At 39.6% G+C, this 20,515-nt stretch overlaps 1 protein-coding gene across 1 annotated transcript; it reads left to right on the top strand.

The window, feature by feature from the left end:
- The first annotated feature begins 4,308 nt into the window (after window positions 1–4,308).
- On the top strand, window positions 4,309–12,258 carry MEOX1 (mesenchyme homeobox 1). The gene is made up of 3 exons (XM_075171898.1): window positions 4,309–4,927; window positions 11,034–11,206; window positions 12,075–12,258. Exons 1-3 carry the CDS (start codon window positions 4,477–4,479, stop codon window positions 12,195–12,197), a joined length of 747 nt encoding a protein of 248 aa, XP_075027999.1. The 5' UTR covers window positions 4,309–4,476; the 3' UTR covers window positions 12,198–12,258.
- The last annotated feature ends 8,257 nt before the right edge of the window (window positions 12,259–20,515 follow it).

Below are 20,515 nucleotides of genomic sequence, written 5' to 3'. Positions count from 1 at the left end.
AGTTTCACAGTCTCATGAAAGCAGAACAAATATGAGATTGCCAAATGACCAATCCTATATATGAGAACAGCTCAGTGAATAGTCAACAACAATTTTTCCTCACATTGCAATGACTTTTGTGTGGTAGAAGGTGACTTCCTAATGGAATATTGAACTGTCTCCAGGAGCATGTGCTGTGCCAACGAGTGTAATCTTGTATCAGTATCTGCACTTATCACTGGGTCTTTGCTGATACAGCAGCTTCAGGCAGCAGTATAATTTTTTTTCATCTCTATTTCTGAACGTCTTGCTGCAATGGCTTTTAGCCTAATATCACATTCATTCTTTAGGGAAATGCTGCTATTCAGCACATGTACAACATTTGGGAGCATTTGCAAGGGAGGTTCTAGGCATAGGGGAGGCACATCATCTCACACATAATCCCTTGGAAACTGAACTTTGTGATCCTGCAGTGCTGCCGTTTCCTTCAGAAATTATTCTCCCTTCTTCACTGAGAGAATCTCAGCTTGGTGCTAGTGAATGTTCATTCCTAGCACTGCAACTTGGAGAAAATTCAAAGCACCAGAAACATGATTAAGAGGTTATAGCGATTGACTTAGAGGAAAGATTAAAAGTCTGAAATACATCTGGCATGTGTTTAAGATGGCTTATCACAGATACCACAAAATTTTAAAACTCTTTTGAATAATTGCTCTCCACCTGTGCAGTGCCAACCAGTTTTTATTCAGAATAATGAGATGGAGTCAGTAAAAGTGAGAACTGAGTCTAGACACTAGGAAAGAGGGAAGAATTGTCTTCCCCAAAGGGAAAGTGGAAGATTGAAACTATGACAGTTACTCAGGTCTGGGCAATATCCTAGAAAATGACACTGGAACAGATTGCCCAGAGAAGTTGTGGATGCTCCCTCCCTGGAAGTGTTTAAGGCCAGGTTGGATGGGGCTTTGAGCAACCTGATCTACTGGAAGGTATCCCTGCCCATGGCAGGGGGGTTGGAACTAGATGATCTTTAAGGTCCCTTCCAACCCAAACCATTCTATGATTCTATGGAAAATGTCTAGTACAGAACAATAAAACAATTACCTGTAGGGAAACTAAGTAACCTAATAAACTTTTTCCATCTTTAACTTCTGCAACTAAGCAGCAGCTGCCTGAATTTAGTATTGGCTATTTGTTGCTCTCCAGCTTGCTTTCATCAGTGCTAAAATGCGCAATGGAGTTAATAACAAGGGTTCTTCCATGTACGAGGAATTCCCCGGTCTTGGTCCAGTACCTGCATGGAGGAAAACTTTCCCAGTTACTTCAGTTGCATGCATGGCAGGTCATAGCATGGCATTGTTTAGGATTTATTAAAAAAAAAAAATATTTGGAGAGCACTATTTTTTAAATGAAGGGTGTTATTCACTTGCAATTTAGTAGCTCATAAAATTGCAAGAGTAGGCCTTGGTGCCTAGAGTTTTCTCCATGACAAGCGTGTAAATTTTTCTTAAACTTCTGACAAGGTAAGCATCTAGCCAGTGTCTCTCTGTGGTGAAGCTAAACCTTCCTTTCCCTTCTGATCAGAGTAAAATCTGTAATCTAAGAAATCACTTTGGATTTCAAGTCTAAGAGCAGCAGAAACAATTGTACTGGCTCAGGTGCAGCAAAAGCAGAGTGGGACCAGGGCTCCTGCCCAGAGAGCTCCTGTGTTCAAAGAAACACCACAAGCCAGAAGGTGATTTAGAAGAGGGCTACATTAAAGTGGCATGAGATGGTTCAGGTCTTTCTTTACTGAGAAAGAAAATTGTCTTGCCAGAAAAAGGAGGTGAAGACATGGCACAACTTGTGTCATTTCACCTTCATGAAGTTATGCAAATTACTGTGCAAGGTCTCAGGGTGAGCCAGAGCTCAGAGGCTTCTCGGGCTGTGAGATAGCTGAGAAATGCTTTCCTGGGGGAGTCACAGAATGAACTGATAGAAAGCTCAAAGATAAATCCCCACTTTCCAGCCTTCAGCTTGTTATGGGAGCATTCGTTACAAAACCTGATCTCCATCCATGCCATCTTTTTTTACCCAACACAGTGCTTGGCTGAAGAGATGTTGACTTTACGAAGGTTAAAGGTGGCTGCCTCAACCAACAAATGGGATTTAGCACAAGGGGAAGATTGTTGTTCTTTCTTCTTCAGGAATGAAGTGTCAGGAAGATGTAGAGGTCAAACAGGCTCCTGCTGAGCAGCTGAGTGACAGCACCAGCTGCAAAAGGTGCTGGAACAATGCAAGACCTAAGGGCTCTCACATTTGGGAAGGGTATGCCATCTCCTTTTCCCACATCTGAAGTCAGAGGAATAACAGTGAGAGCTCCATTGGGAAAACAGGCTCCAAGCAGTTTAACTCGGAGTGCAAAGTGATGTGCGGGAATCGAGTCATGCCCTACAGATAGACCTCTGCTCGGACCTCATGGGGATTCCTGAATGGGAGCCTAAAGCTCCTCCTGCCTGAAGTGAATACTAGACTAGTGGACAATACTCCCTTCCCTTCTATCCACCCAAGTATATGTGCAAGAACACAAATCTTTGCATAATTAGCTAGATCATTTTGTAGACTGAAAAACAACAGACCCAAGCTTGAATTCATACAAACCCCTAATAACCTGTGTGACTGAAGTGAGTGAGTGTTACACATATGACAACACACAGAGAAAATGTAAATGAAGTGCTTTGCTTTGGCAAAAAGTTCTGGACTCTGACTTAGATTCTGCCAGTGCCCGGAACATTTGCAGCATTCAGAAATTCATTATAACCTGGCCTTTCAGGAAAAAAGCATTCTGGGGGTTTTCCTCCTGCCAGTGAGTAGGAAATATGTTTTAATGTTTATTCTCTAATACAACATAGCAACAGATTTAAATATTTAAGAGAGTTCTTCCTAGAGAATGAATTAGGTATCAGATATTTAGTATTTTGCAAGAAAGTCAAGATTCACATATTAGAACAGAATTTGATGTTCTTGTTCAGAAAGATCTGGACTAAACCCACTTGATTTCTTAGAAAAGGCCAGGCTCTAAGAACCAACAGATATATCAGGATAAGCACACCTTTTTCTTTTTTTGCCTGATTCCTTGAAATTTACAATTCTGAATTATACAGAAGCCAAATAAAAGTATCACTTAAGCCCCTGTGAAAAATAAAGGCTTCGTGTCCATCTGCTAAATCTCTGTGTCTATGAGAGAACACAAAACCCAGGACAAATGGTGAGAGAAAGGAAAGAGGCACACACAACATACAGCAAGGCCTAGGGGAATAAGTATTGGAAATGGTTGCAAGCAGATTATGGAAACACGGAACACATGCACACATAAATTGTCATTAAAAACATAGAAAACAACCTTGAGAGAAGTTGCAGTAACCCTAGCATAGCAGGGTTTTGGGCATTCCCAGCTACCACACTTCTGTGAAAAAGGGATTGAGAACAGATTCCCTGTTAATGTCTTTTCAATTGTTATGGCTCTAGGGTCTAAGAATCTGCTTTCTGTTAGGAAAAACTATAAAACTTTCAACAAAAGATGAAAAACACGTCTTCCATTGGCATAAAAGCAGGAGATTTCCTGGCAGGAAGGAGTGGCATATTGAAAATTCCCTGGAAAGTAGAACACAGAAAGAATAACTGCCACTGGCAGCAAACTCCAACTCTCAGCAAATACATGTGTTACAAAGCTAACAAAACAAACAAACAAAAATCACTCAAAAGCTTGCACGTGTGCACAAGTCAGGTTTAATACTTTTTTTTAAACTTAGGATTGGGCCTTAAATTATATGTAATCAGTGAAGTCCTTTCTTATTTTTATTTCCCACTTTAGTTCTTGAAATTTGGCATCTGTTGAATTCTGTGTTAGGGCTTTTTCCAAATCCAAGACTTGGGAAATTTTGTTAACAGTGCAATAAAAATAACTTCATAGTGTTACAGGGAAACATTAAAGTCTTTTTTGTGTGCTGCTCTTTCCCTTTTAAAAAAAAATACAGACATTGTTTCTTTAAAAGGCTCCATCTGCAAATCCCATTAGATGTGCATATAAGGTTTCGGATGATTAATAGTTGCCTGCTTTGCTTTGGTTGGAGGGACTGAGTGTATGTACGTTAACCCCTCCCTCCCCTCTCTCACATTTCACTTCACAAACTTGTCACTCTCTCCCCAGCACAGTATTTAAAAAGTGTTTCACTCATGTCCAGCACTTCACAAGGAAGCAAGATTCAGGCCTTGAGAAGCAATTCAGGGCAATCACTGCATAGATCTGGTTACTGTTTTCCAGTTGGGACAATGAAGACGTTTAGAAGAGTTCCCAAAGTAACAAATCTGCCACAGCATAAAACCCACGAACAAACTGTTGTTTAGGGAGGAAATCTATTCCGTAAAATTTGGAAGATTTCCCCTCTGCTCCTCTTCTGATTTTGAAGCCTGAGCTATAACCAGTCACGAACACTGGAGTGTGGACAGGATTGGAAGCAAATGGATCCCACCAGCAGCAGCTGCATGCGCAGTCCACAACCTCCTGCCACACTTTGGGGGTGCCTGCGGAGCACCCATGCGGATGTCACCACAGCTTCAGCGCTGAACCACTACCCACCAGCACCATTCTCCTTCCATCAAAAATCAGATTTTGCTACTTACTCCGATTTCTCAACCTCCTGCCTGGTGACTGCTCCCCATAGCTTCCCACGTGAGGAGCGAGCATTTGTGGAGCAGCACCCCTCTTTCCAACACTCTGACTGGCATTTTGCAGCAACTGAGGCCAGAAGACGACTAAATCCAGGACTGGCCTTGGGTTCTGGGGAGTCAGAAGGCAGCAGCCCAAATCTAGTGAGTGCAGCAGTGAGTATGAATGAAGATGATGAGGTACCAATAAATACTACAAATGAGACTGAGAAAAAGTCATCCAAAAGAAAAAAGGAAAACTCAGGTAGGTGATATGAAATCAGGGTTGTGGGATAGTACAGGCTATAGAATGCACCTGTAAGATTAGGAATTAAGAAATAAAGCTGATGAGGAAAACATTTTGTAATTCGTGACTGGGGAAATTTACACAGTAACAACACTGAAACTAAATGGCTTATTCTCTGATGACCTCTGGTGTTTGTATTTCACTCCTGCAGATCTTGTTTACTGAACCAGGCATTTTACTCACCAACACAATGCACATTTGCTGTAACTAAGCAAGAGTCACATGGCATGTATACACTCAGCTGAAAGTCCTAGGGTGTGGAGTTATATATTGCGTACCTGCCATTTGTCCAAGCGTTAAGAGAATGGCAGTCAAAGAGCAAAGATCCCTCAGAGTTGCTTGTGTTAGTTGGAAATGTTATACTAGAATTTTGACATCTCAATTTATGGTAAGAAGTACAAGGTGCAAAGTCTCCCTTTAGATATAAATTCTATTTGGCCTCACTAAATATTTTAAATGTTTTTACCTCAAAACAGGAGGTACTAAAAGTTTGCCCATCAGTATAACATCCAACAATGCAGAAAATGTAGACAGTTTTCATTGTGTCATACTAGCTAGCAAAGCACATTCTTTCTACAGCGCTATATTCAATAATTTCATAGTTATATAACTTCTGATTTGCTGCTGTCTCAAATCCATGTATGTGACGTATGGATAAAGTTGTTTTCTCCTAAGGAAGCTGTTAAAAATTAAGATGCTTATATGCATTCATTTGCTATAGTATTCATTTGCAAGCTACAGTGTGCTTTTTCCCCACAGCACTGCTATGAAGTGGGGAATATTTTCTAGTATCCCCATTTTACAGGTAGAGAACATGGCGATAAAAATATTTATTTATTTATTTTTAGGTTTTACAGGTTGGTTACAGAACAGCCACCTCTAATCCAACTTTCATTTCTCCATTTTGCAATTTAAACAAGCTTGTATCTGTGCTCTCTCTGTCACAAAATTAGTCCTAATCTCTGTTGTCTTCCAATATGAATAGGCTGTCAGGGAACACATGAAATAACTAATATTCCAAACCTCTTTATGCCCAGAATCTAGTTTACTCCTGGTTTTTACGGTTTTCTGTTTTGTTTTTTTTTTACAGTTTCTGGTTCTTTTTACGGTTATCTGTTTTTTCTTTAGAAACCCAGCTTTCTAGAATTTAAGTTCATTTCTATTGAAAAAGCATTTTGGGGGGCAAAAATTTCCCAAAAATCCAAATGCAAAGAAGTTTAAAAAAAAATTTAAAAGTGAACAATGCTTTTATTAAAACATTTGCTAGTCATAGGTAATTTCAGTATACTCAGATTTCAGTATTCTCAGATTAGAGGGATATCCTTATTCTTAACAAGACCGATTCCAAAGCACATCTCCCTGTTTTAAGTAGAAGACAAGTGTTCTTTCTATTCTCTATTACCAGCACCCTTGACATTTTCTTTGCATACTTGCTGCTGTTCCATATACTTTTCCTTGCAGGGGAGCTGTAAGCAATGACATCACTGAAAGGTATGGTGTTTCCTACCTTCTAGCAACTGTTGCTGTCTGCACAAGTTGTTACTCTAGTGAATGCAGAATAATGAAAACATCCCAAAGGGGATTCCATGGCTTTTCATTTCACTCCCTTCTTTGCTTACCAGACAGCAGACAGAATTATTTGATATCCCTCCTGCAAGCCTTTCCTTCCCTCCGTCCCCAGACAAAAATAAAACAAATGAGGGGAAAGTCTATGAGCAATTTTATTGTGATTTCCTTCACTTTTACAGCAGTTCCAGAAATGCAGCTGATTGTTTACTCTAAGTGGAACATTAGTCTTTTCTCTCCTCTTGAGAATTTTCCTTGACTTCTTTAGAAAAATCTAGGTACCCAGAGCTTTCTCTTCAGAGATTGGGCTAGTAAAGAAAAATATATTGAAATCACTTGTAAACAAAACCTATAAAATAAACTATTTTCTTTTAGTTATGCCTTATCCACCACAATTTTACCTGAACTGCAATACAGATACAGCATTACCATGATTTGTACTTGTGCATGCAAAAACCTTTGGGTCTTGTGAAGACCCTAGTTATTACAAGATACACAGTGAAGATCTTGGAACATGGCTCTTTGCAGAGTATTCTGAGAAAAGTCTAAAATAAGCGTATTTCTCAGACAAATCAGCAGAATGGTGTAAAAATAATAAAAAAGCTTGTCAATATTTAAAACTTTCTTTGAAGCATGAATATATTAAAAACATTTAAAGAATGGCTTTGTTATGGCAATAACAACAGTGGCATCTACTACAAGTACTTGTGGATAAACATGCACACACCCTTCCCATCCTCTACAGACTTTAGTTATTTAGATGCTATGTTCAATCTTGACTTCACAGGCTCACAAAATGACCTGACAATAGAAGCTAACCTACAGTTAGCTTTCACAGCTGCCTCTGCTGTCCATTCAGAAGCCACAGCCATTAACATTTTCAAATAAAATTTCAATAAAGTTTCTGTCTGACCTGTCCTAAATTGTACTTGCATTATTATGCACTTGAAGTCCCCAGATCTCCAACAATAGTAATATAATACATAATAGAATTCAGACAGCTTTATTTTACATGAATGAAACAATACAGAATGTTATTGAGGTTGCAGTAGAAATGAGAATGTGGTAACAGTGTGTAATGAATCCCTTAATAACATTAGACATACAATGTCCTTGACTGAAGAATTCTGGAAAACTTTATGTTAAAATGTGTAGAGCTGATGCGAATTCCTGCCTGCCAACTTTTTTCAGTCTTGCTACTAACTGTAAAGAGGATTTTCTAAGCTTGTGATTCCCATTTACAGTCATGGTGGCATAAAAAGCAGTAGGTAAGAGTAGATAGCAGATAACCTGAAAAGGACTGAAAAGCAAAGTGCAGGCAAGTCCCTGATCAGTTTAAAGTGGTCTGGGTGCAGAACGTCATGTGTCATAGCTCTCCGTATGCACCCTCCATTGAGCATTATTCCATGAGGCGCACATTGAAGTAACTTCTGGATACTTTATCGTCAGCTGCCAAATGAATCCACTGTTTATGAGGCCACTTTACTTGGCCAATGTTCCTGATAGCTTTCAGAATTTTATGTTCCATAATAGCAAAATCTATCAGTGTCTTACTACTTGATTTAACCACTTAGAATAAATATGCCCTCAAAGTCTTCCCCAGAGTCTAGCATGGGGAAAAAAGTAACATTGTGCAGATGCTTCGTATTTTTATTTTACTTTCTTCTACTAAGGGAAAAATTGCAGACGTTGACAGTAGTTTGCAGAATAACAAACACCAGGTGCATTGATCTGGGCTGTGGATCACCACAAACATCTAACAAGCAAATAGGATCCTCCATGTACAGGCATTAGTGACACCCACACTTCTGTGCCTAAGCTGCTCTCTGAGCAATACGAGTACCCTCTGTGGGGCCAAAATTCTGTATCAGCACAGTGCAGAGTCCTTATGCCTTCCTCCAAAGCATTGTTTACTGGCTATTGTTAGTAGACCAGTTCAACCCAGTAAGGGAGAGTGAGTACTACTTCATGAGACGAGATTCTGATTCAGTTATGCTGGTTGTAAGCACAAAGCAAAGCCGACTTCTGTTGACCAGCTCCAAATGCTGAATTTGGCCCATTGTTTTGCAGGGAAGGGGTTGCCTCTTCATACACACATGTATGTATTAGTGCCTGACACAGTTTCTGTTTTGGAAACTTTATAGTGCAGGAACATGTACCATTTGGGTTCCTAACATATTTTGCTGCAGCCCTGGGGAAAGGCAGCTGTTCAGTTCAACCACACAACGAAACTGGTTGGGATCCTGGAAGTATGCACGCTTCATGGTAGAGACACAGATCTTCCTGTGATTCCCAAGAGCTCTTTTTTTTTTTTTTTTTTAAACTGGCAGTACAGAAGGAAAGTCTTTCCAAGCTAATTTGTCCTTTCACACATTTGCCATTTTCCACATTCTGTTGTCAAAACTCTGAAGCAACTAGGCCCAACTTCCACTTTTGGATTATCACAAAACCTCCAGCCATGAATAACCATATGTCTCTTTAGAACACCATGTGGCACACAGCCTGGGTGACAGGATCCAAGCTACACATCCTACTCTGATTCCAGAAATACTTAGCTATTTAAAATTATTCATCTTGGGTTTTGGAGATGAAGACTGGTGAAACTGCCCCTTAGAAAGGATGTCCTTTGCACAGGGCTAAGCGGTGAGCTCACATGTATATTCAGGTTGCATTAGCTATTTTTATCCCAGGTTAATTTGACAGAGGTGGCTTTAGCTCCTGCAGTGTGTTATTGGCATTGGAGAGCTGCTTCACCCCTCCACACGGGGAGCAGAGATCCAGGGGGAAGCCCCTGAGACCAAGGCTTCCAGAAACTGGTGGCAAAGCTCCCAGCAGGGGATCCACACTTCAAATCCCGCTTCCTCACCACTCTCTCAAAAGTCACACTTGTTAGACTTTGGGAAACATGTCGTAGTGTGTTTGTTCAGTAAGAGATGAGAATGAAGGGGGTTGTACAACTATGGGCAAAAGCATGGGGAGAAACTTCTGGGGTTTTGTTTTCATACTTTCCCCAACTTTATTTGGGGATTTTTGAAGTGTAAGTAGCAAGAACGGTGTTGATGCAAACAAGACTAATTTCCTTGAAATAGAGAGCAGTACAGCTGCAGCATGTCATACACTGGTCTCTGTGCACATTGTCACTAATGGGAGCTACGTTTGATTTCTCTATTTCTGATGGACAGAGCTAAGATCAGATCAACCATGAAGCCTACAGCCACACCTGACAGATTTTTCCAGCTTTATTACTTTGGCAACCAAAGGGACATCTAGAAGAAGATGAAGACGACTGTGTGTCGTGCTCATTACCACCATTTCATATATCATTTCTATGTAGAAATATTATGCTAGGACACACAGAACTTCACTGCACACCAGTTACACACAAAAATTAAGTAACTAATCCTCAACATAACAAAAAACCTACTAGCATCTTCAGTTCAGGGAATCTAGCCAACTACAGGAGCAAGAGAGGAGAAAGAGTCAAGGAGCCTGTAAGACTGACCCCCTGAAAGATTAGCAGTTTGGGCTTTGCTCACTGAAACAAGGGCATTTTTTCTTGCATTGCTTGGAGATTCTTCACAAGCACCAATTTTAAAAACACAGGAGAAAAAATAAAATAAAAAGAAAAAAAAGAGAAGAAAAAAAAAGAAAAAAAAAGAAGATTGCCACAGTCTCAGGCAAAGTCAGTTTGTATTTGCTTTTTAGCGTAATTGATGCTGCATCCTTTTGGCTATGGCTTGAAATTTGGCTTTGAAATATGACTCTTGACCATATTGCGGCCAAGTGCACAAATAGCAAAAAAGTTTTTCAGGGCAGCATAGTGACAAGGATGATACTGAGGCCAATCATGCACACAGATACCAAATCTCCTCGTAGTTTTCATTTAGCAAGGATTAGAAGCAGCTCAAAGTCTGGAGTATCGTGTGCCAATTCAAACAACACCGGTTCTCTGGTGTTGCTTGTTTTACCACGTTCCTCCCCCCCCGCCCCCAATATTTCCAGGCCATATGCTAGCTTAGGGTGCTTACTAAGTGACTTTATCTTACGCCCTGCACCAGAGGTCGTCACTGTGCGCTCATAACACATTACACATCGTACACACAGTGCTAGCTTTGCTGCCTGTTGCTTGGTAGATCGGGGAGAGTCATAATATGTATATAAGGAATGAAAGTAAAGATGTGGGGAAGGAAACTATTTCAATGCAATGATAGCAAGGAATGAGAGCTTCCTTCCCATAGCTGCTCATTTCTGACCTTGCAGACCCAAGCCTGTGCTTCTGCAGTTTTGACAACACACCCCTTCCTGACTCTGAGCAGTCCCACCTTTGTCCCCTTGAACCCAAGACTGACAAGTCATGCTGAGCTTGAGGGGGCATAACACAAACTTCTTAAAACTTCCACTGAACACTTCAATTAGTAGTTTATATCAGACCTCTGCAATGCACATGTTCACACAGATCAATGTGACTGCAAATTACACATGTGTGCTTGCCTCTTAGAAAACCAGAACTCAAGCAACAAGGCAGAAACAAGCAGCAAATCACGGAAGGAAAGGACAGCTTTCACAAAGGAGCAGCTACGGGAGCTGGAAGCTGAATTTGCCCACCATAACTACTTGACAAGGCTCAGGAGATATGAGATAGCTGTGAACCTGGATCTCACCGAGAGACAAGTACTTCCTGAATCCCTGCCTCCCCAGCTTCTTCTTCCTCCCCCACAACTTCTCCCTAAAGCTAAAAACCATATATGTTACTCAAGGGTGTACTTTTGCAATGGCACAGAGGTATTTTAATACAAAGCCTCCACATTCTTTTAAAATACATTTGTTACAAATTTCTGTAAGTAGTTAATAAATGTAATTATGTTTATCTAAACTAAAGACACGTTTGGGAATAACTGATATCTTCTGAGCTGTTGTTTACCATTACCCATTGGTACATACTGATATGTCAAGGCTTGCAGATGGAATACGGATATCACCTTAGACTGCGATTACCAGGAAATTATTAGAATTATATATGTTTGATACATGCATTCTTCCTGGGTCAGGTAGTATTTTGAGGTGATAAGGAAAGACAAAAATGCAGAGTTTCGTGGAGAGAGGTATTTCTGTTCTCTCATTGTGATCTCAGAAAGGGTTTCCTTATCCAAGCTTAGTGGACAATAGAGGAATTGCTCAATCAGGTGAAGCAAATTACAATTCCTGAAGCATTAGATTGGATGGACTAGATGTTAAATTACATGAGATCCACTGTGCTCATTGGATTGACATGCTCATGCTTGGTTGACATAAAGACAGATTCTAGGCAAAGCCCTTGTAGTACCTTTGCAGGTCTCAGAGAAATATCTGCCTGGATGTTTAGAAAGAATTGTTCCTGCCTCTGTTAGAGAGATGGATTACTTAAACTTGTGAGGTTCCTTTCACCTTTTCTTCTAGATTTCCACAAAACTTCTGTCTATTGATACACACATATATGCATAGGTCTGCTTATACAGCTCAGATTGAGGCAATAAGTAATTAATTCCTTTTTATCATCCAGGTCAAAGTATGGTTTCAAAACAGAAGGATGAAGTGGAAACGTGTTAAAGGCGGGCAACCAGTGTCCCCACATGAACATGACACAGAAGATGTGGACTCTGCTGCCTCCCCCAGCTCTGACTAGTCCTTGCAGCAATGAGAGAGGAGTATGGAGAAAGTAATTAATCAGAAAGTGGATGCAACACTGCTCCAGGTCAGCTACACCATGAGATGATCCTGCATGAAAAACCTGTAGCCCTGAGTCTTTAAAAGGTGCATGATGCTTTAGGTTACAGAAGCAATTAAAGAACGCAGGGGAAAAAAGCCAAAGGAGGGCATGATTTTGATTTTTGTCTGAATGAATTTAACTCTCTCTGGAATTGTCTTACTACGACAGATGTGTCTTCAAAGTGAAAGCTAACAAACACTGATTATAAAACAGGAGTCATGTAGTCTAGGCTCTCAAACACTCAGAAAATACAGGTTGTCAGTCAGCAAGAAAGGATTCAGCAAGTGATAATGCAACTGTATTCTCATCCAACCTTTCCCTGGTCACATCTATTCATTCTGTGTTTGGACTTGACAAAGCACATTTTCCTTGTGCCTTACTTTAAGAGAAGTAAGTACTTTGATAGTCACTGATTTTTCTTGCAATATGAATTGAACACCTGTATGGCTAGGCAGTAAGATTACAAAATAAAAATTTGAGATCAAAACTATATACACAGAATTCTGCTTACCAGTTTCAGAAGAGATGGCTTTCACATTGACAGTCCAAGAGGACAGGTGCCTTGTTGATGGTAGCAATTTGCAGAGGGAGATTTCTTCAAAGCTTACTGTAAATCCTGAAATTAAATTGCTAGATCTCAATTTCAAATATTTTTTCAAAGCAGTCATTACCAAATGTCAAAGCAGGTACAGCAGAGAATAAGCCCTCAACACAATAGCTATCACTATTTTGTTTTCAACATTTAAATTTATTTAACTAAAGGAAAACTACTGTTTAGTGCTGCATTTCTTTTGGATTTATGGAATCTCTCTGGAAACCCACAGTTTTCTTTGTGAATGCAGGATTGTCAAAAGAAACAGAAAACAATGTTATCTAGAGTGATTTAACTGAGTTTACTGTCTATAAATTCTTGTTTCATTTTTCATTGGAGACAAAACTTTCCTCCGAATAAACATGTACATGTGTATATTTAAATTACATATAAAAGCATCTGTTAATCTAGGTATTGTGTGGATTTACACTCATTACTGTCTTCTAAATCAATATTTGGATTTATGAAATTTACAGCTAAGTGACTAACCTAGCCCTTTTAGCAAACTTCCCATTAATAGGTTATTTTTTGTGAAATTTTTTTTTTAGTGTTTGCAACTGATCAAATATTTCATACAAACGAATAGTATCTGTGCTTTTCAAAACATGTAAACGTATTGTGTCTTTGATCACCTGCCTTTGACAGGGTTTGAGGACACCAAGAAACTTTACCAGCAATCTTTAAAGCCACTAATCTGACACAGCCAACTGCCCATACTTCTAATATAAATAATATGTAAAAGAAGCTTTCCAATACAGAATCATAAACTGCCGTGGCACCACCAGAAGTCTTAAAAACACTTCCACTTCAAATTATCCCGCCTTTCAGCCAAAACTTGTAATATATCAAATTATGAAGTTTTAGAAAAACATAGTGTCTGTTTCCATTTCTTTCAGCTTTTTATTTAATGTACAAATGCTATATTTTAAACAGAATTTTACACTAGCATATCACATTATGACTACTGAGAATACTAAAACTTCAGTTTAAATATTTGAAACGTAACCATTATTTGCAGCTATGGCCTACTATCTTCCTTTCACCTTACTCTGATGCATTGTTATTGGGGTTTAACATGGACTGCAGATATGCTGGATATGAAGTTGCATATCTGGATGATATGTTTATAAAGTTATCTGTGGTTATTCCCCTTGAATTCCCCTAAGACCTCAAAACAGATAAATATAAACTTTTTTTATTTTTTGGAACAGAGATGCTGTATTCTTTTCAAAGAGCTGATTACTGCATCTACTAAGAAAAAACATCCATTTCATTCCTTCTTTAACGTTTCCTAACTCTATTTGACAGATGAAAAAATGAACAGTTTAGAGTATATATTTGTGCAAAACCAATTAAAAATAAAGAATTATTTTTTTAAAGAAATTATTTAAAAATAAAGAAACTTGAGAAGTGAAAAACTATGCAAGATATTTTCCACTTCAAACCAAGCCCAGTAGGTGGAATGGAGAAAGGAGAATCTCTTGTTAAAAAAGAGTCATTAAATCTATTATGTATTTGACAACTGAAGATTGAGAATTCTTTCAGTCTTCCATGGTGACAATGAAACATCAGGATGTCCTTACTGATGTTTATGCACAAGGAAACAAGGGCCTTGCTTTGCAGGACATTCCTTACTAGCTTGAGGGACAAGGTGCCTTCAAGCCAGCCCTCTGCAGCAGCAGCAGCAGCAGCTGCTTGCCTCTCAACAACCAACAAGATGAGGGAGCTAGCTGCCTTACTGTATGATTTCCCACACCATACTACTTGCAGCATGCCTACAACTCTTACCCACTATAAACAAAACCAAAACACATACCCTCCCATCCCACCCCCCCCAAAAAAAAAAAAAAGAAACAAGAAAAGAAAAGAAAACTTCATCACTGATGTTTCACAGGGCCTCTGCACAAACTGTGCTGTGATCACAGCATGGATGCAAACTTATGTAAAACCTGTGACTGTATTCACAGAGGCGTATTCCTATTCTCAGACCAGCTAGACAGATAGTCAGCAAGAACTGTTACCCCTGAAAAGTCCACCTATTTCTCTGCAGAAAAAAATGTGCACCTCGTCACCATAAGTTTAAATGAATGCTGCATTTAATGCAAATTAATAATTAATAAATAATCAATTGAAACAATTAGGAGTATGCATGTCCTTTCTCTGAGCTAGATCTACCCACGTCTCTTCAGGTAAGGAAACACTACCCTCAATTTCCTCCCAGGACATTTGCATGTGAATAGTATGATATTTCGATGGGACATCTTGCAGACAAGAAGTTATGGCTGGATCCCAGTTACTCCAGCAGCAATAAGCTGAGGTGTACTATGACAGAGCACTATTATTTGGGTTACAAACCTGACGTTAATAGATTAATAACCTCACTACTCAGGTTACATAAAACTAGTTGGCTAAAAAAATTGCCCATGCACAGATGAGAAGAAGCTATGGTTTACTGTAACTTTAAGAGCAGAAAATGTGTATAGCTCCGCTTAAACCTTGGTGCCTTCTGATTAAGCTTCTGACTAAACTCACCAGTTTAGCTCTTGGCAAACAATGAAGAAAGCTATTTTTGTGAAGAACTCTCTGGTGCTAACTCAGACATCCTACCCTCATCTCCAAGAACACAAAACACTGCGGGGCAGGACTTCTTTGTTACTCATTTCCTTGTAAGCTCTTAAGTCAATTACGCACTGTACATGACCTTACTGCCTCCTCCCCACTGTGGTTAGAAAGTTTGCAAGCTGCAGAAGCAGCTTAATTTGTGATGAAAACTTTTGGGCTCTTGGCTACCAACATAAACCAAAATCAGGTTCCTCAGCCAGAAAGAAGGCTAATAAATCTTCCCTTTCAAGGAAGCTGCCAACAGTAGTACATTGCAACCTAATTCACTTAAAAGCTAGTCAATGGGATCTCAGTCCGTACCCATAATTACAGCTCCTAAACAGTTCTTGCTCTGTCTTTTGAGAAATAAGGTATGAGCCACCTGTGAGATCTTTTTATGCTTAGGCAGTTTCTGCATGAAACCATCTGCTTATTCTAAGACTTTAGTGTTTTGTGAAGGAACATTTCACTCCTGACATCAAAGCATTTGACCCCTGAACCTCTGGTGCCAAGAATCTTTCAGGCAAAGTCTGTCATCTGGGAGCAAAATCTCTGACCTGCAATTATTTTTCGCAGAAATACACATCAGGCTTTATTCTCCTCACAGAAGGGAAGTGAGCTACCTGGGGATGTTTGGCAATGCTTCCTATGCCTGATTCTCAATAAATAATCACATAACATTGGAAAGGTCTGGCAGGTCTGCCACAGGAAGCACATGCAGGCAGAGAAGCAAGACTTTCTTCCCATATAAGGCCAGTACCAATAGCCCACAGGGAATGGGGATATCTGTATAAACACAAAAATATGTGCTGTAGCCCTTTATATCTGTGCTGCCTCTTCTAAATACAGGAAGGGAAGCACTTTCCTTAGAGTCATATATTTTATGGACATTTTATCTACCTAGCCAGATGCCAATGTAGCATAGGCCCTAATTTGTTTTACATAGTTTCTGTATCCCATGACTCCTCTATTGTTAGCCCTCAGTTTCTCTGCATCTTTCTACAGCATTAAGCTAGTGATTTTTCCAGTCAATGGAGCTACTTGGACAACTTAAAAATAACCCAAAGGTGACGAAGAAAGCATGTACTCGTGTGTGTGTACACTTGACGAAGTCTTAGACATGTCTACAACCCCACTAGAAAAACTTCAGACAGTCCATAACTTTAAAGAATCACTGATTTTCAGTGTCAACTACACCATCCCCATCCCCTCACCCCCTCCAGCTTAGTAGAGATCAGGAGTCTTAGCAGCAATGGTATGATTTTAGAAGATGATGCTACTATGAATTCCTCATCTAGTTTTCTAGCTGTTGTCTAAGAATACCATTGCATGGTTTTTAATCTAGTAAACTGCAGATCTAGACTTCTGTGATGAGCTCTCCAACTCATATGTGAATAAGTATTTACTCATTTGGGTTTTTTTAATGATGTCTTATATGTTATATGATTCAAAGGATACAGATGAAGGGCCTTCCAGCAAAATACACGATTCCCTATTATTCACTCTTGACAAATTCTCTTCAGAAAGGAGATTGAATTTTGTACTTGAGAAAATAAAGTAAAAAAACCAACAAACAAACAAACAGAAAACTGCAACAACTGCAGTACAGACAGATGAGCCCATGGTAGTTAGTTCAATGCCCTGTTAAAGTAGAAGGGAAGCACTCCAAGCTTGCTAGTTTTGGTACTACATTGCAAGGATAAGACTTGAAGTCAATCATTTTTGGCCGGGTTGGGAGAAAGTCTCTAGCTATGGCCTGGAGTTAGACGGTACTTATTCAGGAGCTATGTTTCTGGAAATTTGAATACCTGAATGAATATAGAAGCTTGCCAAAGATACAACAAAATATAAAAGCTATTGGTTTCAAGTGTCCTGGTTATTTTGATTTATTTACTTTGGTCATTTTTTAGGTCAAAACATTTTCAGACATGTTACAGTTTTCTCATGAAGATGACACTATAGACCATCCAGTCAACTGCTTCAGTGACATTTTACAACAGTAATCACTAGTATTAATAAAATAGATATGAAGCTCGTAACAGTTAACTGAATCTGTGCATAGCTATGAAATTACTATACTATTAAATTACAATCTCTCTGTAGAAGTTTTCATGCTGGCCTCATCTGTAAACTCTCCAAGTGTTTTTTTCAGAGCTGAACAATAAAGGTTGTCTTTAAACACCTGAGACAAGCTTATATTCAGAATATCTGTTTCAAAAGAAAAGATCATTTCCTTAGAAATACAAGTATAATGAAGATTGCACAGAAATAGCTTGGAGAAAATACCTCCTCAGAGTGGAACAACATTCTGGTATGTTTCCTCTGCATGTATGTCTTACCAGACTGTTACTATTATCAATTAAATGCAAGAAAAGGATTTGTAAAAGAAACCTACTGCATCCTAGATCCAGAGACAAAAATTGGATTTCAAATATGTGCCAAAGTGCTGCTGTGCTTGGCTATATACCATCCATCTCATGCCAAACCAGATGTCTGCAAGGCCTTACTGTCATTCCAAGAACTCCAGCAGTAACAAAACACTCTTCCCCTCTTTTGCTTTCCAGCAACACAGGAGAGAATCCTGTCTATGTTGCAGGGTAAACCGCATTCTTCTATTTACAGTCTATTTTAGTAGAGGAGCAAGGAGAAATCCAGCAATAATGAAGGACAGGTATTCTTCAGGAATGGGAAACAGGGTAGATGACCCATTGGAACGTATTTTCAGTGGTTTGATGATAGCAAATTCACAGTAATAATTTTGTTTCTTTTTTTTTTGCTATAACACGTATCATTACCAAAGCTCTTCCAGCCCCTGAGAGCAACCTGTCCCATGTAAAGAGATACTCAGCAATCACTACCACTAAGGGATTGTGTAAAATTACCTGGTCCATGAAACAAGTGTGGTATCACCAGAGCTTAAGGAAGTGACAGATTGCTATTTTGGAAACATTTTTATTCATTTCTGAATAGAACAGGGCTTTGGAGGAGCTGTGTGGCAGTTTTATATCAGCAGGCCCATGGCTAGCCTAGGGAAGATGTTTGTGCTTTGAAGAATTTCACCTCATAGTGCTTTGGCATTTACTGCAGAGTAAATTCTCTCCCCAGTGATTTTCTGCCATTACAGGCAGAAACGTAACACTAGAAGTAGCAAAGTACCAGCCAGTGACTGACTCAATGTGTTTTGTTATTTTTGTTATCTTGTTTGTTTTTTTTCCAAATATTGCTAATTGTGACTGATCACAAACATCTAATACTGTTTTAAACAACACTCTCTCAACAATAAGCATATCTACTCAAATAGCCTTATAGTGGACAAGAATATCTACAGTTTCCTAAGCAAGACCCCTGGAGCTCCAGGCAGAAAAGGTGCATTGTGCTTCCTATGCACTTCATTTCATAACTAGTCTTTCCAAGATAATCTTGAAATTGCTGATAGGACTAGTGTGATTGTTACAATCCATGAACTGGCACCCTGTTGGGGAATTTCCTAAAACTTTGTCATGTCAGTAGAATCATAAAATGGTTTGGGTTGGAAGGGACCTTTAAAGATCATCTAGTCAAAACCTCTGCCATGGGCAGGGACATCTTTCACTAGATCAGGTTGCTCAAAGCCCCGTCCAACCTGACCCTGAACACTTCCAGGGATGGGGCACCCAAAACATCTCTGGGCAACTTGTTCCAGTGCCTCACCACCCTCATAGTAAAGAATTTCTTCCTTGTATCTAATCTAAATCTACCCTCTTTTAATTTAAAACTGTTGCTCCTTGTCCTATCACCACAAGCCCTGGAAAAAGTAACTCCTGCTGCTGCAAATCTCTGTCTCCGAGAAGGAGCCCATCTCTGTCAGGATTACAAGCTGGTGAAAGGCCTAAGGAATGGATACTTGCTCACAACTGCACTTTTCATCAGGGCTGGTAATAAAAGGTGTCCAATAAAAACATGACACTTCCTTTTTCATAAGGCATTACTTAAGTGGATATGACTGTATTTCATTACGGAGACAGCAAAGCAAAAAATTAGAAGCAACAGTTCTGTTTCCCTTCAAACACTTTTTAAAGCTGTGGCATATCCTTGCTAATGTTTTGTTAAACCACCTGCTCATACTTTTCCCTGACAGTGTAAGAGGCAAAGATTGTGGAGGGAAGAGTTGTGCACCCCAAGGGTAAAACTGTTGGATTGGCTGGCTGTAACTCAGAGAAAAGCTGTGATACCTTCTACATCTCCTCCTAGAGGCTTATTGCAAGGGTTGGGAAAACAAGGTGCTAAAAGAGAGCAAGCAACACACACATCTAGTGGCTGTCCATCCGTAGGATTTGCTCAAGCAGAACCACTGTTCTTTTTCCAAAGACATTTGTGACCCTTCTGGGGCAAATAATTATTTCCCCCCCCCCGTGCATAAGAAGTCTGAACCAGTTACAATCACATGACTAAACATTCATTACCTGCCTTTCCTGAGCTGCTTTTCCTGTGACAGTTTTCTGCTATGTAGTAGGTACTAAAGTTGTGGAAGATGGACAATGCCTCTCTTTACCATGTAGGCTATCTAGTAGCGGCGTTCAGAAGGGAGGAAGAGGAGGTGGGGGGGAAAGTAAGAAACTGGAGAATGTTTTTTGCAATGCATCCTCAAACCTGCACATCTGGGGGTTAAGCAGGCAATCCAGAGTCCCTTTGTAGCCACATGTGTTGTAGTGGCTACAACACTAAGAGGGCCACAATTTGGCACTAAAGCCTCTGAGCATCTCCTGTTCTAAAGCCAGCCTCAATAACAGGGTCCCAGACAGTTTGACACTTGCATCCTGGGTCTAGTTTAAGCTTTTAAGATAATAGATTACTCTGTTTTTATCATTTTCAAGAAAAGTGAATCTGTTTGGGGCTGGCGTTCAGTTTCAAGCTGTGATGTGTCAGCTCCAGCTATGAGATTTCTCCTGCTAATTAATTGCAACTTAGAGACAAATCTGGTTTCGTCTGTATGAAGTTGTGAGTAGACGATGAAAGTATATGAGTTGACATGCAAATTCAGTCACTCAAAAGTAAATGGTCA

Source organism: Calonectris borealis, chromosome 22 (genome assembly GCF_964195595.1).
Source record: "Calonectris borealis chromosome 22, bCalBor7.hap1.2, whole genome shotgun sequence".
Lineage (NCBI taxonomy): Eukaryota > Metazoa > Chordata > Aves > Procellariiformes > Procellariidae > Calonectris > Calonectris borealis.
The sequence above is the reverse complement of the archived record's forward strand: the minus strand, read 5'-3'. Positions and strand labels throughout refer to the sequence as shown.

Excerpts from the sequence above, each read along its gene's own strand:
- MEOX1 (XM_075171898.1), top strand. The coding sequence starts at position 4,477 with ATGGATCCCACCAGCAGCAGCTGCATGCGCAGTCCACAACCTCCTGCC. Across the intron at positions 4,928-11,033 it reads AAGAAAAAAGGAAAACTCAG|AAAACCAGAACTCAAGCAAC; the intron begins GTAGGTGATATG and ends CTTGCCTCTTAG. Across the intron at positions 11,207-12,074 it reads TGGATCTCACCGAGAGACAA|GTCAAAGTATGGTTTCAAAA; the intron begins GTACTTCCTGAA and ends TTTATCATCCAG.